Source organism: Anguilla rostrata, chromosome 8 (assembly GCF_018555375.3).
Source record: "Anguilla rostrata isolate EN2019 chromosome 8, ASM1855537v3, whole genome shotgun sequence".
NCBI classification, from domain to species: domain Eukaryota; kingdom Metazoa; phylum Chordata; class Actinopteri; order Anguilliformes; family Anguillidae; genus Anguilla; species Anguilla rostrata.
The window spans coordinates 51711204-51735641 of record NC_057940.1 but is presented as its reverse complement, the minus strand read 5'-3'; the positions used below and the strand labels follow the sequence as shown (position 1 = coordinate 51735641).

General features: G+C 48.5%; 2 protein-coding genes across 2 annotated transcripts in view; both read left to right on the top strand.

Moving 5' to 3' along the window:
- LOC135260412 (cell adhesion molecule 4-like) overlaps positions 1–16182 on the top strand; it is a 66475-nt gene extending 50293 nt beyond the window's left edge. The window contains exons 2-8 of the mRNA XM_064345625.1: positions 3487–3633; positions 6040–6327; positions 6871–7032; positions 7683–7773; positions 9883–10045; positions 14837–14990; positions 15473–16182. Of these exons, the coding sequence (XP_064201695.1) occupies positions 3487–3633; positions 6040–6327; positions 6871–7032; positions 7683–7773; positions 9883–10045; positions 14837–14990; positions 15473–15582 (1115 nt within the window). The 3' untranslated portion in view covers positions 15583–16182. The remainder of the gene's footprint in view (positions 1–3486; positions 3634–6039; positions 6328–6870; positions 7033–7682; positions 7774–9882; positions 10046–14836; positions 14991–15472) is intronic.
- A 2581-nt stretch (positions 16183–18763) lies between these two features.
- Positions 18764–24189, top strand: LOC135261953 (small ribosomal subunit protein eS19-like). The gene is made up of 5 exons (XM_064348667.1): positions 18764–18914; positions 20498–20598; positions 22047–22230; positions 23854–23908; positions 24129–24189. The coding sequence occupies exons 1-5, from the start codon at positions 18775–18777 to the stop codon at positions 24153–24155; spliced, it is 507 nt and encodes a 168-aa protein (XP_064204737.1). The 5' UTR covers positions 18764–18774; the 3' UTR covers positions 24156–24189.
- The last annotated feature ends 249 nt before the right edge of the window (positions 24190–24438 follow it).

Genomic DNA, 24438 nt, shown 5'->3' with positions numbered 1-24438 from the left:
ATATTTATAATTGGAACTTGAATTATTTTCAAGTTCTTTTTATTCTTCCTTTATTCCACACAGCATATTACTGGATGGAGGCTCAGGGGGGATGAACTAAAGTGCACACCAAATGAATGTCCTTTGCTTTATAAATGCTAGGTGGGCTTTGTCCAACCAAGGACCTTTCCTGTGCTATTCTCAGAGAAAGGGCATCAGGTGCCCATTTACTGAGCAGGAGATGGAGAAGGAAAGGGGTGGGGGGGGGGGGGGGGTGATTGGAGTTGGAGCAGTGTGTGTAATGTACAGTATGGAGTGACAGAAAGACATTGGGTTAAACGAGGTGTCGAGGATCGGAATTAGCGGATAATTCGCAGGGAGGTGGGAAAGCGGTGAATCCGGAGAGCAGACAGGTACGTGCTGCTGATCGGTGACCCAGAGAGCCCTACAGGTGGAGACGACAATTCGGTATAAAAACTTTAGTAGAAAGGTTGCAGTGAGTGCAGGCCAGAATTAAGAACAAAGAGAGAAAGGAATGAGGAAAAACATAAATCGTTATACATAACGGATAAATTTTAAATAGGTGTTCTGGTTTTTATGTAGTTTTTTTTATTTATTTAAATACTCACTCTAGTGTTTTGAATTGAACCAAAAAACATTACGCGGAAATTTTCGCATTGTCTGCGTTTTTTCATTTCATTAATTTTTCTCTCAATACCGCGTGTTCAGTAGTTCCTTTCCCAGTGGCGCTGTTATGTCCTTTCTCCCGTACTGTGGCGCTTGTAGAATATTTTATTATGGTTGTTTCTTTTTATGATTTCACAATTAGTATTCATGCTACTGCTTTTTAGTCTGTTGCTGCAGTTATTTATATTTACCATATCTCCTCTATAGTTTGCTCTCTGTATACAATTGCTGTAGCCACTGCTGGTGTCATTACAGCTGTATAAATACATTTGCAGTAACTGATGCGGCGTGCTCTGTTTGATGAACGGTTTTTTGTGACTGCAACGGAGCAGCGAGAGTGCCGCCACAGATTGTGTACACTCACCAGATAGCCAATTCAGCTCCTGTGTTCCTTCCATTCTCTCCGCCTTCTAAGCAGGATAAAGACTGCACAGCTCCTCTTAGCGATCAATGGTAGCCATGACGACCAGCGCGCTATACGGGTGTCCTTTAGGGCAACTAATCGCCTGTCATTCACACTTTTGATTTTCTCGTTTTTTTAAAGTTTTTTTTTTTTAACTGTGTGCTATCAGGGACGATATCAATGTGAGCCAGCAGCTGGCAGCATCAGAGGTTAGACCGAATCAGTTGCCTTTGAATCTCCGTCCAATCAATCGTTTTGCGAGCTACTTCCGCCTGCCTCCTCCGAAGTGATTACTTTCCAGTAGTGGCCTTTTTCCACCGGTGGCGCCATAGCGTTACAGCGCCGCTGTCATTATTCAACGCCGTCACGACGATGGCCGCTGCCAGTGGGTTGAGCAATCATTTTAATTGTGGTTAGAATGGGGACTGCCTCGCTGATTGCCGTGAAATGAATCACGCGACTGATGAATAAGACTGTTAATGAACACAAGGATGATAACGGTTGTTAAAGATTGAAGATGCGCTCATCCTCTTTATCTCCGTTCAATACGGGCTTCTTTTCGTCCTCTTCATTATGGTTCATCGCTCCATCTGTTAATGTCTCATTTACCTCCTACTCCCATTCACAGTTAATGTACTTTTGTAGTCAGACCCTATTGGGATAAATTATAATTAGATAAAATAAAGTTAAAATGGTTAGATTAGTCTCATTTAAATTAGAGCGGATCAGCACTTCTGATGTGCATGGTTGGCCTGCTGTTTTGCCTGTTATTGTGTGTTTCTACGCACCCCTCTGTTCTCTGTGGCTTTGCATTGTGTTCGTTATTGCTCTGGGTCTGGGTCCAGTCAATTAAGTCAGTCCGCGATCCAAGGTTTGTTTTATTGTACCCTCTCCTGTCTGCTGGGTTGTTTCTCTTTCTCCTCTCAGTTCCACTGGCTGCTTATATCAGAGCGTGCTTTTTAATTAAGGTCTTCTTTTTCTGTCGAGTGCTGTTGTTTCCACATTAGTGAAATGATTGGGAGGAACAAGAAGGAGAAAAACTCATTAAGATGTCTACAGTATAATCTCTCTCTCTCTACCCCTTTCTCTCTCTCTGGGCCACCCCAGCCTTTATCTGAATCCGTCTCTCACACTGTCTTTTTCTCTCTTCTTCCTCGGTCTCTCAGAGATGTGCCCCTGTCTGTCTGTCTGTCAGTCTGTCCTCTCAGTGTTATCACTCTCAGTGTTACTGCTCAGTATTATCACTCTCAGTATTACCGCTCAGTGTTATCACTCTCAGTGTTATCGCTCAGTGTTATCACTCTCAGTGTTACCACTCAGTGTTATCACTCTCAGCATTACCACTCAGTGTTATTGCTCAGAAATATCGCTCAGTGTTATCACTCTCAGTGTTACCGCTCAGAGTTCACTCTCAGTGTTATTGCTCTCAGTATTATCGCTCCAGTGTTATCACTTTCAGTGTCATCACTCAGTATTATCACTCAGAGTTATTGCTCAGTGTTATCACTCTCAGTGTTATTGCACAGTGTTATCGCTCAGTATTATCTCTCTCAGCGTAATCACCCTCAGTATTATCGCTCAGTGCCATCACTCTCAGTGTCATGGCTGTCAGGGTGCGGTGAGTCAGTGGCCCTGGCTTTGTTTATCAGTTTAACGCAGCGGCGGTTGCTCCAGAGCGCTCCGGATTAGTCCCGTTCCTGAGTCAGCAGGAGGCCGGGCTTGACCCTCAGCCCAGTTATGAAGTGAAGCAGCCAGATGGGCCGGCGTGCTGCAGCATCGCAGGGCAGTAAATCCGCACTGTCTTTTGATCTATGAGCTATGCAGTCAGATCAGGGAGCCCTCGGCATTCTGAAGCCTAACCCCAAAGATCTCTCTCTCTCTCTCTCTCTTGCTGTCCTTCTCTCTGTCCCCCCTTCCTTTCTCTCACTCTCTCTCTCTCTCCCCCTCCCTCACTCCCTCTCCCTCACTCTCTCTCTCTCTCTCCACCTTCCTTCTCTCACTCTCTTTCTCTATCTCTCTCTCTTTGGTTCCCTCTCTCCCTCTCTGGATATATCCCTCCTCCTCTCTGTCTCCCTTTTTATATCGCCTACTTTCATCTCTTCTCTCCTTCTCTCCTGGTTTTCCTTTCCTCCCATTTATTCACTTCTCCCCCCTTTCTCTCCCTTTATCTCTGCCCTCCCTCCTCCTCATTTATCTCCCGCTCTCCCCTCGTCCATTCCTTCCCTCTCTTCCCCTTCTCTCCCCATCTCCCCTTTTCCATTCCCTCTCTCCCTCTCTCTCTCTCTCCCCTTCTCCATTCCCCCTCCCTCTCTCCCCTCGTCCATTTCCCCTCTCTCTCCCTCTCTCCCCTTTTCCATTCCTTCTCTCCCACTCTTCCCCTCTCTCCCCCTCTCTCTCCCTTTCCTCCCCCTCCCCAGTGAGGTGCCAGGCGGTGCAGGCGGAGAACGTGACGGTGCTGGAGGGGGGCACGGCGCAGATCTCCTGCCGGCTGCAGAACTACGACGGCTCCATCGTAGTCATCCAGAACCCCCGCAGGCAGACGCTCTTCTTCAACGGCACCCGGGGTGAGCGGGAGGGAGGGCGTGGCGACTCGGGGGTCCCGCCCACTGACCCAGCGCGGTCCGACCCACTGACCCAGCGCGGTCCGACCCGCTGACCCAGCGCGGTCCGACTCACTGACCCAGCGCCGTCTGACCCACTGACCCAGCGCGGTCCGTCTCACTGACCCAGCGCCGTCTGACCCACTGACCCAGCGCGGTCCGTCTCACTGACCCAGCGCGGTCCGACCCGCTGACCCAGCGCGGTCTGACCCACTGACCCAGCGCGGTCTGACCCGCTGACCCAGCGCGGTCCGACTCACTGACCCAGCGCGGTCCGACTCACTGACCCAGCGCGATCCGACTCGCTGACCCAGCGCGGTCCGACCCGCTGACCCAGCGCGGTCCGACCCGCTGACCCAGCGCGGTCCGACTCACTGACCCAGCGCGGTCCTACCCACTGACCCAGCGCGATCCGACCCACTGACCCAGCGCGGTCCGACTCGCTGACCCAGCGCGGTCCTACCCACTGACCCAGCGCGATCCGACCCACTGACCCAGCGCGGTCCGACCCGCTGACCCAGCGCGGTCCGACTCACTGACCCAGCGCGGTCCGACTCACTGACCCAGCGCGATCCGACTCGCTGACCCAGCGCGGTCCGACCCGCTGACCCAGCGCGGTCCGACCCGCTGACCCAGCGCGGTCCGACTCACTGACCCAGCGCGGTCCTACCCACTGACCCAGCGCATCCGACCCACTGACCCAGCGCGGTCCGACCCACTGACCCAGCGCGGTCCGACCCACTGACCCAGCGCGATCCGACCCACTGACCCAGCGCGGTCCGACCCACTGACCCAGCGCGGTCCGACTCACTGACCCAGCGCGGTCTGACTCACTGACCCAGCGCGGTCCGACTCACTGACCCAGCGCGGTCCGACTCACTGACCCAGCGCGGTCCGACTCACTGACCCAGCACGGTCCGACCCACTGACCCAGCGCGGTCCGACCCGCTGACCCAGTGGAGCCTGCCATCCACTCAGCTCCACCATTACGAACGGCCTCACGCATGAAGAGGACTTCTCTCAGGGGAACAGGAAGAGTTCATTTCAGTATTACAAGTAGTTGATACACGGATTTCAGATTGTCCATTGTTGCTCTTAGAGATGTGATTGTAATGTTGTATTGTTGTATGTATCCATATTTAGCTGTCATTCTGTTTTTTAAAAATAGCATGCCTTGCGAGAAGTTTAACAATGCATTATAGAAAAAGTAATAACAATTTTCACATAATTTCATTTTGGGACAGAATCAACCACGCAAATACACACATACGTGCACACAAACACTCACACACACACACACACACACACATGCATATTTGACCAGTTGTTTTTTTTCGTAGCCCCCGTGTGTAGAGTGGCTGAGTGTAAGCAGTTTCTGCCCTGCCCCTGCTCTGTCCTGTTCTGCTCCCTGTCCTCCCTCCTGCTTCCTAGTGCTCCGTTAATGCACTCCAGTGCTCTGGTGTTCCGCAGGTCAGCCTGTGTGCTGGTGTTACTGCCTCTCTTCCCTTCCCTCGCTCCTGCCTTCCAATTTCTTTGTCCCTCGATCGTTCACTTCTATTTCCTCTGGCCCGCTCCCTCCCTTTGCTCCAAAATCCCTCCCCTCTTCATCCCGATCGTAATTTTCATTCTTAATCCCCCCTCCCTTCCCCGTTTCACTCTCTTTGCCCTTCTTTCATCCTCTGTTCCCTTTTCTCACCCCTGCCTTCACTTTCTCCTCTCTCCCTCTCTTCTGTCCCTTTGTGCCTTTCCCTCTCTTTCCTGTCTGTTTTCTCTCAATATGTCTTCCCTCTCTTCCTCTTCCTCCTGCATCTTCACCCTTCTCTTGCTGTCTTCAACTTTTGTATTTTGCACCATTTTCTTCCCTCTCTCTCCTTCTTTTTCTCTCAACCTCCCTTTCTCCCCATGTCTTCTCTCTCTCCTCCCTCTCGCTTCTCTCCCCATGTCTCCTACCTCTCCCTCTCTCGCTCTCTTGCTCCCTCTTTCTCTCCCCATGTCTTCTCCCTCTCCCTCTCTTGGTGGCTCTCTCTCTCTCTCTCTCTATCTCTCTCCCTTCCTCTTCTCTCCCTCTCTCTCTTCTCTCCCCATGTCTTCTCCCTCTCTCCCCCCCCTTCGTCTCTCTCCCTCTCTCCCCATGTCTTCTCCCTCTCTCTCTCTCCCTCCCTCTCTCCTTCCCTCTCTCCCCCTCCGTCTCCTCCCTCTCTCCCCATGTCTTCTCCCTCTCCCTCTCTCTCTCTCTTCCTCTCTCCCTCCCTCTCTTCCTCTCTCCCTCCCTCCTCCCTCCCTCCTCCCCTCTCTCTCCTTCTCTCCCTCTCTTCCTCCCTCTCTCTCTCCCTCCTTCCCTCTCTCCCTCTCTCTCCCTGTCTCCCAAAGCCCTGAGAGATGACCGGTTCCAGATGGTCCTCTTCACCCCCGCGCTGGTGCGCATCGCCCTGAGCAACGTCAGCGTGTGGGACGAGGGCGGCTACTTCTGCCAGCTCTACACGGACGACACGCACCACCAGGTGGCCACGCTGTCCGTCAGCGTGCCGCCCGACGTGCCCCAGGTGGAGGCCCGGGCGCAGCCCGTGGAGGGGGCCGAGGTGGAGCTCACCTGCGCCTCGTCCCGCAGCAAGCCCCCCGCCACGCTGCGCTGGTTCCGGGACCGCCACGAGATCCCGGGTAGGGGGGCCGCTCTCTTTCAAAATAAAAGCCCCCAAAAACAAAGTACATCCCCCTTCCTGAAATGTGCTAAAGATGACATGGATAAATAATGCCTCTCCCCGGCCCCTCTCTATTACTGCTTTTCTGTTCCTCTCTCTCTCTCTCTCTCTCTCTGTCTCTCTCTCTCTCTCTCTCTCTCTCTCTCTCTCTCTCTCTCTCTCTCTCTCTCTCTCTCTCCCTCTCTCTCTCTCTCTCTCTCTCTCACAAAATGAAATTCAAACGCAAATTCAAAGAGCTTTATTAGTTGGAAATGCATTTGTAAATATTGCAAAAGTGAATATAACTGAATATTACCCAGGACGGATATTGAATCCTCTCTCCCGCTCACTGTTCAGTTCAGTTTCACGTGTGATTTTAAACGCTTTTACGGGAACGGTGCATTGTAGCCTAATCGTTGTCAGAGCGCGTGTAGTTCTCCCTCTGTCTGCGTTTCCCCTTTTTTTCTCTCTTTTCTCCCCTGAAACGGCTCTCTCTCTCTGGACCCCCCCCCCTCCCCGGCAGGGGCCCTGTCCCAGCAGGAGAACGGGAAGACGGTGAGCCTGCGGAGCACCGTCCGCTTCCCCGTGGACCGGCGGGACGACGGGGCGCTCCTGAGCTGCGAGGCGTCCCACCCGGCGCTGGGGGGCCTGCGGAGAGTGCGCCACTACCGGCTGGACGTGCACTGTGAGTGGGCCCCCCCCCGGCGGGTCGCCATGGCGTCGCGTGGGGGGTGGGGCGGGGGGGGGCGCATAGTGGAACTGACTACCCGGGGCCCAGGCAAGGCGGAGGGTGGGGGGGAGACCCAGGGGGCCCTCAGAGACTGCATTTTGCACAAGGCTCAAAATGTTGTGCCGCCCCCCCCCCCCGGCGGTTCCCCCATTACCACTGTGCTCGTCGGAATCGTCTTATCGGGTTTATGGGCATCAGCCAATCACGTGCTCAGAATATATGCTGCTGTTCCTGCTGAATGCTGGTCTGGGCCTGTTGAAATCCCCCTGGAGGTTGTAATGGTGGCTAACGTGCAGGAGAACGCAGTGGGGGATTGCGTCCGTGAGTGCTGTCGGTGGAGCGGGCCTGACGTCAGTGCTCCTGTGGCTAACGCAGTATCACACTGCCATCTCGCTGTCTCTCTCCCTCTCCCTCTCTCTCTCTCACTCTCTGTCTCTGTCTCTCTCCCTCTCCCTCTCTCTGTCTCTCTCCCTCTCCCTCACTCTCTCTCTCTCTCACTCTCTCGCTGTCTCTCTCTCTCCCCCTCTCTCTCTCTCTCTCTCTCTCTCTCACTCTCTCTCTCCCTCTCCCTCTCTCTCTCTCTCTCTCGCTGTCTCTTCATACAGTCGCCCCCACGGTCCACATCGAGCCGCCCGCCAGCATTCTCAGAGAGGGGGACTCCCTAACCCTCACCTGCTCTGTCACGGGGAACCCACTGTGAGTGTGTGTGTGTGTGTGGGTACGTGTGTGTTTGTGCCAGTGTGTGTGTGTGTACGTGTGTGTTTGTGTGAGTGTGTGTGTGTGAGTGTGAGAGAGAGTGTTTGTGTGTGTGTGTGTGTCTGTGCATTTATGTGTGTGAGTGTGTGTGCGTGCGTGTGTGTGTGTATGTGTGTGTGTGCGTGTGTGTGTGTACGTGTGTGTTTGTGCGAGTGTGTGTGCGTTTGTGTGTGTATGTGTGTGTGTACGTGTGTGTTTGTGTGAGTGTGTGTGTGTGTGCGTGTGTGTGTACGTGTGTGTTTGTGTGAGTGTGTGAGTGTGTGTGTGTGTGTGTGAGCGAGAGAGTGTGTGTGTGTGTGTATGCACAAAATCAGAGTCTCTTTTTTTGTCTGTGCCTGTTTGCATATTTCCTTATCCTATTCCCCTTAGGAATGATCTCAAAAGCTTGTATCCATAAATCAATAAATTCTGCAGTGTGACAAAATCTAAGTAAACTCCTGCAAATGACTGTGATAAAGGTCTTTGGCACTGCTGTTTTATAGACAAGAAGTTCCCAGTCCCCATCCTGGAGTCTCTGTCTTTTCGCTTGTTATTGCTGTCAGTCCCTTGATCATTTCGAGTGACAGAAAAAAAAAAAACTTTCATGGCTTCGTCTCAAAGCAGAGTTTTTTTTTTTTTTTTTAACAGAACAGAAAGCAGATTTGACTCATGACCATTTTCTTTGCAAGAGGAATCTTTGTTCAGGAAGGTAGCAACGTTCTCGAAATTCAGACTCCCATTGTAATTCTACCTGTCTGTCAAATTAGATGAGCAAATTCAGCCTCTTTCCAACGGCGCTATTTGTCAAGGAGCACATTTAAGGAAACAAATGCACTCATTGTCCGATTTGATTGCTCAGACAGTTTTTTTTACGTGAACAATGGACGGATGTTCGTTCTTAATTTCCAACCCCCGCCTCTTTCCGACGTAACGTGGCCTCGGCAGGCGAAGCGCGTACCCGTGTAATTTCAGATCGATTGATCGCTCGTTACGTTTTCAAAATTGCATTTGTGACCGGAACAAAGAACCCAACATTCGCGGGGATTCCTCAGGTCTGGGTTTTTTTTTTCTGAATAGATGCATTTCCATCCGTAAGGTGCAGCGAATTCGCCTCGGAGCTGGGAGAACAATGGGTTTCAGTTGGGCGCGAAACGAACGCCGTGACAGGTGTTTCTAAATTGCACCGCCGAGGAAAAAAGTGGAATCATGGGTATTTTAGCAAGCCCCCACATCTCCTGGTTACTAATGACTGGAATTAATCTTTCACAAGTGAGAATGGCGGGTTGTTCAATGCCGACAAGGTGCAGGGTAAGTGGCGCACCAATAGAAACTGATTGCGTTGGCCTTAATGCAAATTTACGGCTCCTCTGCATTTTCCAGAACTTTCCAAACCCCGCGAAGGTACTTCGGTTCAGCATTATCATACAGGAGGCCAACATTCATTCATTATGGATTGACATTCCGAAGTTGCATAAATTCATGCTAATGGGGAGATAGCAGGCGAGCGTATTCATGAGACGGAGCGTCTGAACGAACGTGCTCATAATTCACCGAGCTTCCCCGCCAAATCGTCCGCCTCCTGAGCTGGAGCCTGTCTGCCGCGGCTGAGGGGCGGCTGAGGGACGGGGGGAGGCGTGCTTCTCCGCCAAACCCCGGGTCAAATACACATTTGTTTTGGATTGAAATGCTTTTCTACGCTTTACTGATCTTGTCTGGTGTGTTGGAACCAATGGAATCCTCTAAACAATTGCAAACCCCCGCCTTCTGGTCATATTGGCAGGCTCAGTTACACCAGGCAAGATCAAAGGAGGACAGAAAAGTATTTGAATCCAAAAACAAATACGTAATTGGCCCAGGTCTGTTCTCCGCGAAACGCTACTAGCTGCATCCATTAATAAAATCATCTGATCATCGACGGCGAAAGAGAGGGGCGGGCCGTTTGTCTGTCTGTCTGTCCAGCGGCAGGCTATCATCCGTGAGCAGGGAGGAATTTAGTTTTGTTTTTTGAAGTTATTTCCTGTTGTTCCTCCGACCGTGGCGTTCCTCTCCCTGGGTGTCCCCCCCTTGCAGGCCACGGGCGGTGCAGTGGTCCCGGGTGAACGGCTCCCTGCCGGAGAAGGTGGAGGTCAGCGGCTCCACCCTGATGGTGTCGCGGCTCAGCCGGGCGCACAACGGCACCTACCTGTGCCAGGCCCACAACCTGTACGGCCGGGCGGCGGACCACTACACTGCTGTGAGTGATACCGCAGCGCTGCGGGGTGGTCACGAACACAAGCACTACCCCCGCAGCAGGGTTTAGGGTCACGCCAGCATACCCACACACCGCGAGGGGTTAGGGTCACAGACACACATGCACTGTATAGCACACAAAGGGTCGGGTCCAGAAAAGCCTACGCAGCGCCGTGGTAGGTAGTCGACACACAGCACTACGCACGCACTGAGGTAGTACAACTGCGCATACGCACACCGAGAGTTAGGTCAAGGACACGCACTACGCACATGGGTTGGTCAAACCGCATATAGCAACAGTTATGCACTGTGTGTGTGAGATTAGAGACAGTACACACTGTGTGTGTGAGATTAGAGACAGTATGCACTGTGTGTGTGAGATTAGAGACAGCATGCACTGTGTGTGTGAGATTAGAGACAGTATGCACTGTGTGTGTGAGATTAGAGACAGTATACACTGTGTGTGTGAGATTAGAGACAGTATGCACTGTGTGTGTGAGATTAGAGACAGTATGCACTGTGTGTGTGAGATTAGAGACAGTATGCACTGTGTGTGTGAGATTAGAGACTGTACGCACTGTGTGTATGAGATTAGAGACAGTACACACTGTGTGTGTGAGATTAGAGACAGTATACACTGTGTGTGAGATTAGAGACAGTATACACTGTGTGTGTGAGATTAGAGACAGTACACACTGTGTGTGTGAGATTAGAGACAGTACACACTGTTTTTTAAGACAGTAGCAGCATACACTGCTGGCATAAGGTTAGACAGGACACACTACTGGTATAAGGATAGCAGAACACACTACTGGTATGAAATTAGACATCACACCCTGCTGGTATAAAATCAGACTCTACTGCTATAAGTGTAGAGACAGCGCGATATTCCATAGAGGGGGCTGTTGAATGTTAACTTAATTGTGAACAAAATGTGCTTTCAAACCCGACGAGAAAACAAATACATTTTGTCTACATCTGGATTATCAATAAGTGTCGAAATACTCTGCCTTTAATGAGTGCAGTCTTGTAGATGTATTGTTGTTCTTCAGAGCTAATTACTAAGACAGCTCTAACGTTGACCTGATTAATTGCTGACTTCCTGAGTGAACACACGGGCAACCAGAAGAATGCACACCGCGCAGATTTGCGCGCGCAACGTACACGTGCCCGCACGCCTACACGCTGACACGCACGCGAAATTCCTTCGTGCGGCTCGAGCTCTTTCAGCTTCCTGTGCGCGTAGTGGAATGATCATAATCGCGGTGCAATCGCGCTGAACGCGGGTCAGCCCCGCGACTCCGTCTCGTCCGTTGGCTCTGACCTCTTCATCCTCTGACTAGACTCCGCATTCATTCGCCGCGCAGGGGAACGAGCCAAAACCAGGAAGACACGCGCTGCATATTTAAAGGGCCCTTTTCTTCGCCCGCGAGGACGGTTGCCAGTTCTGGCTGGCTCGGCAGTTTTTTTAAAAATGTTTTATTTATTTATTTATTTTTAACGATACTGAAGGCTCTCTTGTTTCGCCCCCCTCGTGCGGCCGGTCGCCAGTTTGCATTCGGGGGTGGGGAGGGGGTAGGGGGGGCCCGCGATGACTGCGACAGACAACAACGGGGCGATTTTTTCCCGGGTGGCGGGGACGCTGACTTCGCGTACCGGACGTGGCGGCCGGCACTTCCTCGGAACGCTGCAGCAGCGGTACCCCCTCGCGGTGCAGGGGAGAGAGAGAGAGCGAGAGAGAGAGAGAGAGAGAGAGAGAGAGAGAAAGAGAGAGAGAGAGAGAACGGGCTAGGGCTAGCCGCCGCCGCAGCTGCCTACTGCTCAGCAGTAAAGATAAAATATCTCCACCCAGCACCCCCCCCACCCCCCGCGCCCGTGCCCCTCCCCCCTCCTCCTCCTCCCCCAGAGACCTGCAGTGTGGGAAAGTCATCTTTTATTTTGCTATGATGCGCCACACTTCCGCACTGTATGTAGATTAAGGCTGTTCTGTTTATTCAGTACAGGACTTGCAGATGCCCCTGTGCCTTTATCTAAGCTGGAAGTGGAGTTACTTTGTCCTCATATACACAGTATATGTCAGCACTGTGTCAAGACGGCTTATGTATTTTTTTTTAATGTTAATGTGTGCATGAAGGTGCGTGACGGTTCGAGGTCTGGTCGCTGTTCGCGGTTGGCAGTCCCTTTTTCTGCTTCCTTCTTTCCACCCGAGAAACGAATTGGGCCCTGCTGACGGGGAGGGATTGATGACGGAGTGATCTCATCCGTGGAAAACATCGACGAGCTGGTTAAAGTTGGCACTCGCTGCGTCGCCGCCATGCCAATACGCCGCGGATTTAACTGGGCCCGTGGTTCCCGTAAAGCACCGTGTGTATTTTAAAATGCACTGTGCCCTAAAATGAATTCAATCCGGAGTTTGCCGCTGGTGTGATGATAAAATGATGCAAAGGGGGGAAAAAATGAACCTTCGCTCAACTCAAAGCGTCCTGCAGTATATATATTTTATTGATCGCAGTGAAAATGTGAACTTGAGAGGAATTTGTTATACATCGCAGAAAGGGGAGGGGCAGTGAATGTGATGACAGAAATTTCAGGTGACGACTGTCAGGTACGGCCTGTTTGGAAGACGGATAAGAACAGATTTAGCCAGCCCTTTGTTGCCCTCTCCTGGATAAAAATCAGTATTGCTAGCGTTCATTTTGCTTACCAGTGTCAGATCGTGGTGCCACCTCACAGCGTACGCACTCTGACATACTGTCTGACTCAGATCAACAAAAAAAAAATTTAATTCATACTCTTAGTCTCGGACGACAGAGCACTTCCATTTGCCAACCTTATATGTGCATTAACATTAGGCGGTGCACCTGGAGTGATCTTCTCCAATGTCAATCAGCCAGCGAACGTGCTTGTCAGGAGTGCAAGCCAACCCCTGTACCCTGGATGGTGAGAGTCTGCTTCATATCGCCATGAATTGGAGTCCATTGTGGCGGGAGACAGTGGAGTTCACCCCCCCCTACCCCCCCTCCGAGATATGGTTGGCATAAGTCACTAGAGGTCATTCGATTAACGTACGATTATTGCCCCTGAGTCGTAGTGGAACCCCTTCTTTGACTGGTGCTAGCTGTCCTGTAGTACAGTGTGTCAGCGTGTGGCTTGTGGTGCGGAAAATAGTCACTGGCTTGAGAGGCAGAAGAAAAGCAACAGAAAAAGGAGAAATGTTGCAATTAAGGTCCCCTTTCCTGTCGCTTTTGAGCAGGACGTTATTTCCAGTCACCTGTGATGCGTGGAAGTCTCCCGTCTTGCAGCGCCTTGTCCCTGCAATCCCTTCAAGCGTTTCAAACTCCTCCGCTGTCAGAAATCTGTCAGGAAACATCCAGTTCAGAGAAGGGAAATGTAGTCTCTGCCCCGTTAAGTGTAATTATCAATTGCGAGACAATGGCCTCGTAATAGCCACGAAGAGAGCGGCGTGTCAAAAGAAGAAAGGAACAGGCGAGAGATTTTAATTGTGCCAGATGGTGACATTCTGCCACAGTCGCTTTTGTGAGGAGAATCAGCAGTCAAAGGCAACCTCGGGGGTGGGCCTGTGGGACGGGCCGCCAGTACGGACGGATTTCCCCGCCGAAGCCGAGACGGGGCGGATGACGGGTTTCCCGGGAGACGGTTTCTCGCGGCGACGGCAGGGGAGGTGTGAAAGACACCATTCATCAAACAGGGGGATGAATAATTTTTTTTTTTTTTTTTTTTAAACCCTGCTGAAATCGTCCGATGGTGTAGAAGTCCGACTCCCTCTTCAATCACAGGATTTTATTTATTTTTTTGTTCAGCTGCACACACTTGTGCCTCAGTGCCTCTGAAGTGAAGGAATGCCTTCTCTCTGTGGGAGGCAAACTCAGTCATCTGTCTTACACGCCAGTGGCTGTTTTAAAAAAAAAAAAACAACAAAAAAAACAGGGTTTAATACTGTAAGTCAAGTTCCATTGTCGTTAATGGTGATGTCCGCGCCTCTCTCTCTCTCTCTCTCTCTCGCGTAGCCCAGCCCAGCGCGGCTAGTGTTCCGCGGCAGCGTTTTTGGGACATTACCGGGACGGCGATCCTTCAGAATCCCCGCCTGGCTCGCCCCCTGCGTTCGCTTCGCGCGGCGATTCCGCCGATTGTTTTCTTTTCGGGCGGACGCGCGGGCCGCGTCTCTCCCTCCCCTGACAGTGACAGAGAGAGAGAGGAGCGCCCGCTGCCCCCCCCCCGCCCCCCCCGACACTGCCGCGCCCGCCGAACGCCAGGGCCCATGTCGTACGGGGGCGTCCGTCGCCTCTGCGCGATCCATCACCGAAAGCCGAGCTCCAGCGCTCTCAAAAAAAAAACCCCAAAAAAAGAAAAACACAGAAAAGGCGCCGGCTTGATGTGTTAATTTCATCTCTCATGGAATTTCACTCGGTGAACTCCCTCCCCCTCTCCCTGTGCCTCCCTCAGGCTTCGCATAATGAATGTCAACCACTTCTCAGTCTTCCGCTCTCGGTCGGCTCAGTACTTATGTTCGCTCGTTCCCTGTCATTATGCGTATCATTCGTTTAAATGCACTTAAGCTTTGAAGCTATAAGGGACGCAGTTTTTATGTTTTATGGCTTTTGTGTTGTGTACCGAATGAACCTCTCGTTCTCTCTCTTTCTTTTTCTCGCCGGCTTGTGAGAGCACTGCAGTTTTTCTCCCCACTTCAGATTGGCGGTGCAGAATCAGCTGCAGTGGCTGCTACTGTGTTTCTCGTTTTAACCCTACACCTCTCTCTCTCTCTCTCTCTCTCTCTCTCTCCCTGTCTCTCTCTCTCTCAGACCCTGGCGCGGTGGTGGAGACCCACAGCGCAGTACCCTTTGCGGTGATAGGGGGCATCCTCGCGCTGCTGGTTTTTGCCGTCATCTGTGCGCTCATCGTCACCACCTGGTGCTCCCTCAGACAGAAGGGTGAGACAGAGGAACGGAGACATGAGATTGAGACTTGAGTACTGACGGTCAGGGGAAATGAAACGTGTGACAGCCTGTCATGCCTCTGTTTATGTGAAAAGCTGAGAGAAAGAGACTGAACTCTTCTCTCTATGGTACTTCAGTTCACTAGTTCGTCTTCTATCTGTTTCGCTGCCCTGAATATGTACTGATAGTAAATAAACAGTGCTAATTTTTAAATGGCTCCACCTACTGTAAGGTAACCTCTTGGCAACCATGTCGTGTTCCATTTGTGCCGGCAACTGGTCAGAGAAATGATAGGGGATGTCGTTGACAGAGATGCATGCGTGAATGACAAGTCATTAATCACTGTAATGAAAGTCTGCAACCGCTCGTCAGAAGGAGGTGACCCTGCATCTCACCTCCTGTCTATCTCCTCTTCGATGTGTTTTTGAGAGATAATCTCCTGATATATCAGTAAAAAACCCTTATCTGTTTGTCAGGTTCCTACCTGACCCATGAAGCCAGTGGCCTGGATGAGCACGGGGAGGTCCAGGAGGCCTTTCTGAATGACGGGGACGTGCGGGAGGGCAACAAAGAATATTTGCTGTAGCCCTCTGCTGGCGGCCTCCGGAACTGCAACAGTACAGTGGGACACTGCAGACCGCTCAAGAAACTGTCGCAAAGAGCAAAAAGGGAAGGTTGTACAGATGTTCTTGAGGGGGGATGAAGAGAGACACAAATGGTACACTGTACTTTGTGGACACGGAGAAACAGAGAGAATGCATAAATGTGACGGAGGGAGGGGGTTAATAGACAAAGAGTGACAAAGAGAAATGTGTATTATAACAGTTCTCAGCCTGTGGTGATTCATGTAGGCTCCGTCTTGGACTTTCTCTTTTCTCTCTGTCTCTCTCATTACCTCCCTGTCTCCTGTGTGTGGGTGTGCGCGTGTGTGTTTGTGTGTGATATAAACCGAGTGGCAATATTCTGCCTCTTATCGTGAATAAAAGAAAAAGAATAAAATCACTGAGGACAGATATTCAAACGATATATCAAAAAAAGGATAAACTTTCATATAAAAAGCCAACGCCAAAAAAAATCTGAAAAAAAGTGCTAAAGGAGACGTGAAAAATTTAAATATGGATCAATAAAATCTGTTATTTTTCGGATGATGTAACACAGAAAAATAAAATAAAGTTATACAATGACATATCTCTGAGTTCACTATTTGTATTTTAAAAAATGCAGTTTGAAACATATTTTCCATGGAATTGATTCTGTTAGCACAGAATGTCATTCTACAGTCAGAATTACATATGTCACTCTTCTGTCACATTGTACTATAAATAAAAAAGAGAAACAAAAAATGGCCTCCAATAATTACCTGAGTCTTAAAGTATCGATACAGTGCCCTTCTCATGGCTGCTTCTGTGTAATGTACTATCGCCTTCTCTCTGTCTCTCTCACTATTTCTCTTCCTGTCTACTAATATTATTTGTTTTCATTTCTTCTTATCTGCTGCTCATTTTATTTCCCTGTACCTGTGGGGCTGAGAGATGTGAAAGAGAAAATAAAGGCATATCTCAAAAAATGGTTACAAACAAGAGAAGGTGATATTGTGTTTGCACAGTAAATTGTGAAAGGGATTCAAAAAATGCTGATTCAGGATAAAACTGGAAAGAAAGAGAAAGGAAACAGGCCAGAGAGATGCATAAAAATGAACAAATGTTCAAGGAAATATATTGCTTACAATATATGGTAAACAACACAAAGATGTTACATAGAGAGTAGACCTGCGTCGTTACTGGATAAAAAGTCACCACAGGTGCGTTGGTTCAAAAAATATAGAAGATTACCTTAATGGGGCTGAGCCCGCACACTGTGTATTGGAAGGGAACTTATCCCAAAATGACGACCAATGTGCTGAGATGTGCCAAAAAATATCTTTGTTTATTCAAATCATAAGTGCAAAAACATGAAAGTGCTGAAAGTTCCAAAAAGAAAGACAGCAAAAGTTTCGGTGAGGAAACCACCATCAGTGCTTGCAAACACAGTGCACAGGCAAGTTACGTAGATACAAACACTTTATTGTAGGATATTGCATTCACCTGTCAATGAATTACGTGAAACAATTAAACAACACAAAAAAAAACTGATTTAAAATATAATTTGTCCAATAATCTTGTGATATACCTGTCAAATTAATTTCCTTGAACCAGAAGACATCATTTTGTAAAATGTGCACTGGGCAAAGTGTATGGTTTTACATGTTTTAATCACATAAAGTGAAATTCCCGATTCAAAATCCATTTGTGACTCAAGTTTTGGGCCAAAGAACAATTTCAAGAATAAGGGTACATCAAGCAAAGCCTAGAATTGGGGACAAAACCAATGGAGCCAAGATGGATATTTTCTATTCAAACCTGCATCCATGAGACCAAGTACACCCACAGGAAAATGGAACTAACTTCTGACAGCTGATCCATATTTAAATCAGATCTTGTTGATTGTGATAACCAAACAAGAAATGATTTAATAAAGTAAAGGTACAGTAAGTTCTCTCCCTATCCCCCACTCTCCTGCCCATTGTCTTTTCTGTCATAATGAAGATGGGTCATACAGCGTAATTGTAATTCCTATGCTTAAACAATGATTTCATATACTTAACTGGTCTGTAGGCACAAGACATCGCGTTTCTGGGTAGTCTTGAACTGTGAGATTCTATGAAAAATAGTTTATATATTATTATTTATTAATATATACTGTTTTATTAGTTTATATTGTTTATTCATGAAAAATGAATTGACAGTGCGGACATAAAAGTAAATCGTAATTCCTGTGAAATTTCTTAATGGTAAAGGTTTGTCATATGTGACTCAAAAGACAACGGAATTGTGTCAGAATAGTGACACCGAAATTCCTCTATAGAACAAGAATCTTACATGTATTCATAAATTCACTGGATAACTAGTTCTGTGGCCGCTCCTCACAACCACTTTTTGTGCATGTTTGGCCTACTGGCAAAATCTCGCGTTAGTAAACGTGAACTACCCCTTCAGCTCACGGTCTCGAACACCCATCAGCCTTTTCGCGTACTGCCGACAGTGCAAGGTAGATGAATGTAGCAGTGTTGCGCTTGAAACATGTGCGAATAGTCTTTACAACTACAGATTTCATATGAAAATCGACCGCTTTCATTCATTAGAGTTTGGGCCAAGGGGTGAAGTGAATAAAATAATTATACGACTGTTCTGTCGGTTTAAATTGTTGTGATGTTAATTGTAACAATGGCCGCTCCCATCCAACGCATAGGCCAACGTGCTGTAGACACTGTACCTAGCATTAGCTCTGTAGCTAGCTAGCATACGTAATTCCTCTGTCGTGATTCAGTGCAACTGGCGAAATTGCTGATTAGTTAACTTGACCTGATTACTTTAAGACCTATTGAAACGTTCTATTAAAGCCTTCACAATTTTAATCTGTATGTTAGCAAGCGATTTGCTCATTTGCACGTATCAATAGCTACGTTATGTAGCCGTCATGCCGTCTTCCACGTCGGGATTTAGCTTGCTCGCTAGATAGCTAATATGTTTCAACTCTGATGATTCTAACATTAAATTACAGTATGGAATTTGTAATATGATATTATACATTCCACGTCATGAGCTCGTTTTCGTTCGCTTTCTCTGATCACAGTATGTCACTGTGTGTAGCATCTGCAGTCAGATTGGATAACGGTAAACTTAACAGCCAACTGACTGGCTACAGAAGCTGCTATGTTATCTGGTAATAATCAAATGGTATGCTGGAGTGTTTCTTTATCGATGAAAGTTTATCTAATGTCGCGTTTCTTTCGTTCTCCGTTGAACAGATGCCGGGTGTCACAGTGAAGGACGTCAACCAGCAGGAATTTGTCTGTGCGCTCTCTGCCTTTCTCAAAAAGTAAGATGTATTCCTACCCCCGCTGCACAGTGTACACTTAAATCACATTCACATTCACCCTGCCATAATTTCCTGCCTCGGATTTCTTCAGAAAACAGAAATTCTTTCTATCTGTGTCCTATTTTTTTGGTTGGATTTGGTTGGCCATTTTTCAATTTGGAAGTTACTGGAAACTGGTAACGCATTGGCAGAAATTGGCTTTAAAATATTCTGTATATCATTCTGTTAGTGACACTTTTTTACAGTGAAATGACAAAAATATTATATATTTGTGTCGCTGCAGAGTTCCCTTCAACAATCTACCTTTGAATACATCTCAAAAGCAGTGTGGTTTACAGTTTAATTTTATTACAGGAAGTAATTTACGAAGGGCAAAATTTATCCTTTTTTCCCTTTGTAAAGGCAGTATAAACGTCAAGCTGTCCAGTTTCTTTGAAAATCTATTTCACAGAACGTGTCGACACGTATCTTGCCTAGTTTTTTTTACATGTGCTATGTATGAGCATGATAGTGTAGTTATTTTTTTTGCCAAGAGAAGTGTGTAGAACAGGGCTTTGGAACTCCAGGTCCCTCGAGCCGCATTTGCTCCATGATTGGTGCAAATCTGCAATTATTTTGCTCCAATCATGCGTTACACTGCTTTACTTCACTAATAAGCTTGCTTCCTGAACCAAAGAGGCAAAGTTTATTAATGAAATCAGGTGGTGAAGTACATGGTTGGAGCAAATACCTCCAGCCACCGTGGCCCGTAGGACCTGTAGATGAGTACTGCTGGTGTAGAACATCTCACAAAGTTGGCATAATGGGAGGTGGATAAACTCATGGCATATTCTCATACTCGTGAGTGGCCTGCTTATGGATGTGTTGACTGTTTGCTATTCAACGAGCAACAAATTTTCTTCCACCAGACTTTCAGAACTTTCTAAGACTGACTAACTTGTTCAAAACGAGGTGAGGTGGCTAAATTGCTTCCGTCAAGAAAATCATTGGACTGTTAAATTGCCTGGCCAGAAGTGAGCGGCTAGTTTTCCTGAGGAGAAATTATAAAAACAGGTGTTGATTTCGCAATCAATTTACTCTGTCGGAGGTTATAAAAACATCTCCAGAAATGTGGAAATTTTTCCCTTGTGGACAGAGAGCAGGATTTCACTTAGGCTGATAAATACATTCTAGCTGGGTGTTGGAGAAACGGAAATTGTATGCTGTCACCAGGTACTGATTTTCAAAAAAATGTTCTACCTCTGAAACGGTTATTGTGTTAATTCATCAGCAAGGTGGAGATGTTGCTACTTAAGCATAGTCTTCATCCTTTCTGGGCGTCAAGGACACGGATTTGGTCTGGCAGTCACCTTTTATGAAGCAGTATGTCTGGGGAAGGGTTTTAGTGCAGTCTTTTTTTGTGAATGGATGTGGTATACATTGTGTACAGAATTATGCATTCACGTTTTTTGAGCAGTTGGGTTCATACAAATCAAGGTCATACACATTCATGCTCTTTGTTAATGGTGACCCCTGTGTAGGTTTGCCTGTGCACTCACTCACTGCCTCTCTTCCTCCCTCCTCCTCCCTCTGACCCCGCTCAGGTCTGGGAAGTTGAAAGTTCCAGATTGGGTGGACACAGTGAAACTGGCCAAGCACAAGGAACTGGCTCCCTGTGATGAGAACTGGTTCTACACCAGAGCTGGTGAGGAGGAAAACCCGCCTTTTGAGTTTTACCGCTACAAAGCCACTCGAATCGAACCGTGCCCTCTGGCTTATTAAAGACCGTATGCAATCACTTTCTCTTGTGCTTTCAGTGTACCTTAATACAGCGGTACACTCGTTTTCAAATTTTACAAACAGGAAAAGAAGTGTCCTGACAAGCCTGACCTTTCTGATTGGATGTTCAGGTCAAGTGGAGCTCTGATTGGCAGCCCACCAAATGGATGCGCCACTGATTTGTTCAAATGTTTTAAACTGTAGCTTATTGGCGCATTACGCAAGAAACCTGGTCACTGAATGATCGACTAATAGCAAATCCTTGTGTTGTGGTCACTTTGTTAAAATTTTTTTTAAAAATGACCATGAAAAAAAAAAAATAGGCTTAATATCTTTTTTTGTTTGTTCTTTTTGTGTAATGAAACTATTAAAAATGATTTCCTTTGATTGCATAGGGTCTTTAATGTGTGTACTTTGGTAGTACATGCCTCGTACGTGCTGGCGGACAATCCAGTAAAAATGTGGTGTGTTCACCAAAATATATTGTGCGTTCAAAGCTTTCTGTTACCGTTTGCGTTTAAAGCTTTCTGTTACCGTTTGCGTTTAAAGCTTTGTGTTATCGTTTCACCTCCTTGGCTTGTGATTGCTCTCGTTACCTGCTTCAATATACACTTTTTTTTTTGACAGTTGGCCTGTTACAAGAGCGCCAGTGTATTAAAGCTTTTCAAACTTGAAAGTGGGCTCACTTGTGCTGAGCATTTTTCATGCTTTCTTTCTTTCTTCTTTCCTTTCTTCTTTTGTTCAGAGGTTCTTCAGGTTAATGACAGTAATGGCAGTGCACCCCGCCGTCGTTTACTTTCTGGCTGCTGTTCCCGCGTTTGATTTTTCTGCCATTTTGTGTCGACGAAAAGCGCACTGAGCCGATGGCAGTTTTTTTACGGAGACGCTTAGCGTAGCGGCCGGCTCCTCTGAGGCAGTTTACAGCCCTTCGGCGTCCCCGAAGTCAATATTAGCAGGGGCGAAGGAGGAAGATCAGATGGCCTTTAAATCAATTAGCAAGTGTCAGCACCTTTATCGGCGGGCGAGAACCCCGCGTCTGGATTTAATAGCTGTTTATGTAATTAAACTCTCGCCGTACGATTACTGTGTTCACACGTGGCTGTGATTGGTGAAGCTCGACTGCCTTGCGTGCCCCCCCCATGAATAAATTGCTCCGACCTTTCGCTGTGAATTAGAGACGCATTCTATCTCACCGCCGTCTCTCTTGGACAGCCCGCCCTCGCCCCCCCCCATTCCTTGTGGTGTTCTAATTCAGTCGGAGCGTAAAGGCTATTGCTTAGTAACCGCAGCTTGTTGTGTTTGTATTGGCGTGTCCGTTGGCTGCTTCTGACCCCTGAATCCCCGCCCCTCCCCCTCCCCCTCCCTGTGCCTCAGCCTCCACGGTGCGCCACCTGTACCTGCGCGGGGGCGTGGGCGTGGGCTCCATGACCAAGATCTACGGCGGTCGCCAGAGGAACGGCGTCTGCCCCGCCCACTTCAGCCGCGGGTCCAAGAACGTGGCGCGCAAGGTGCTGCAGGCCCTGGAGGGGCTCAAGATGGTGGAGAAGGACCCCAACGGGTGAGTGGGCCGCTGTTCGACCACAGGGGTCTGTTCTGCATTCACATTTATTTATTTAGCAGACGCTTTTATCCAAAGCGACGTACAAAAGTGCGTATCATGGTCATCGGAACAACTACAAAACACAGTTCTGTGGGTTTGGGTGGGTGGGTGGGTGGTCACAGAGTACCTGAAAGGGATGTTTCACTTCGATATAACACAGTATTTTTGTGGAGCTTGCCCCATTGTATTTGCGTAGCGTGAGTTCTTGAGATGTCAGCCGCCCCTGCTTGCTGTTTGACGCCATCGTGGTTGTCCCGCTCCTAGTTCACACTCATTCGAGAAAAACCATCTGTTAAAGGTTTTGTTCCTTTAAGCGAAGTATCCTTGAGCACGATAACATTATTCACATGGGAGCGTGCATCGAACCCAGCTATGGCTTGCTGTATTTCTACGCGGTGGTTATTTTCTAAAACTGGGACTTCGCGCTAGGGCGCTACATGGAGTGCACTGGGAACCGGACAGGGAGGAAAGATGATGCCGTCAGTGGTCTACACTAGGGACAGTGGATGTTGCTAGAATTCATTCTACACAAATGCAATGGGGTAGGCTTCACAATATTACTTGTTATACCAAAGTGGAAATATCCCTTTAAAGGGCTGTGTTGGTGTGAAATCTTACGTGGCTTTCGTCAGGAGCAATAATGTATTTGTCTAGTTAACAAACGAAAAAAACAGACCTGCACGAAGGAACTTATGCCAGTGGGGTTTGAGACAGAAGTTGAACCAGCCTCCTGCTCGCTGACTATTCGCGATGTTTTGAGGAGCGTTGGCATGGCTACTGGGCCGCTGACAGCTCTCTATGTTAGTGTTCATGTGCTTGTAGCTTGTAGTCATGTGACCTTGTGCCAGTCATCCGACCTTCTGTCGTTCCCGCCCTGTCCCTGGGTGACCTTTGACCCCTCGGGGTAGGAGTCTCCGTGTCAGTGGCCCTCCGGGCGTGTAAAACGTCTTTTGCCTCCTGCGTTGCAACAGCGTGCGGCGGCAGCAGGAGCTGCAGCGAACGAATGGCTGCGGGATAAATTCGGTCAGGGCGACGCGTCAATCACATCGCTTAAATCTTCCCGCCGGGCCGCTCGGAACACACTCTGAGCGTCTCCTAAGAAAACGGATCGTGGATTTGAAAAGCACCCGCGAGTGTGACGTGTTTCAGTCAGACACAGTCTTGGCAAATAAAACTTCAGGGTGGAGAAAAAGAATCCCCCCCCCCCAATTTAGTTATATTGCTTGAAACTGCTCTTCCTGCGCTCCTGTGGATTTCGCCCGGTTTTATGTAAATCCACGTTTGGCTCACCGATGAACTCACACCCCCGTAATGATTCTTGTCGTTGTCGGTCGTCTGGGAGTCCGGAACAATACCGTCAACCGGACAGTAAACTTGTTCTGAAGTCCGAGCCAAAAGCCGAAGCCTTTCGTTGCCGCGTGTGTGTGTGTGTGTGTGTGCGTGCGTGTGTGTGTGCGCGCCGGAGGACGACTGTCGCCTCGCGTTTCCACCTGTCAGTTTCAGAAGTTAATGTATCGTGTCGCGAAGCTGTGTGTGTGCGTTGGCGGCAGACTGAGAGGATGTATGCTCTTCCTTCTACAGAGGCCGCAAACTGACTCCACAGGGACAGCGAGACCTTGACAGAATCGCTGGCCAGGTGAGTCGCTATTTATCACCATGAAAACCTACCTTTTTATGTCACCCTCCCACCCCCCCCTTTTTGTTTTGTTCTTTTGTCTACTCCCTCTTCTGCTTGCGTTTTATGAGTCTTCCCAGTCTCCTGGCCGAGCCCCACGGCCCCCCTCCCCCGGCAAAAATTAAAATAAATGTCATGAAACAGCAGGTAATGAATAAAGGAATAATTCTTCTTCCCGCAGGTCGCAGCTGCAAGCAAGAAGCAATGAACTGTACAATAAAGTAATGAATATGTTGACTCAACTTATTGTCATGTGAAGTCTGTTCATGGTGATCTTGCCTACAAGGCTTATGTAAATTGTGGCCACTCAATGTGATATACTCAGTAGTCACAGACAAAATCAATTATACACTATATGACCAAAAGTAGCTGGACACCAAAACCATGTTTTTAATGGTTTGGGCTGGGCCCCTTAGTTCCATTGAAGGGAAATCTTAATCCGACAGCATACAATCACATTCTAGACGATTCTGTGCATCCCCAACACTTTG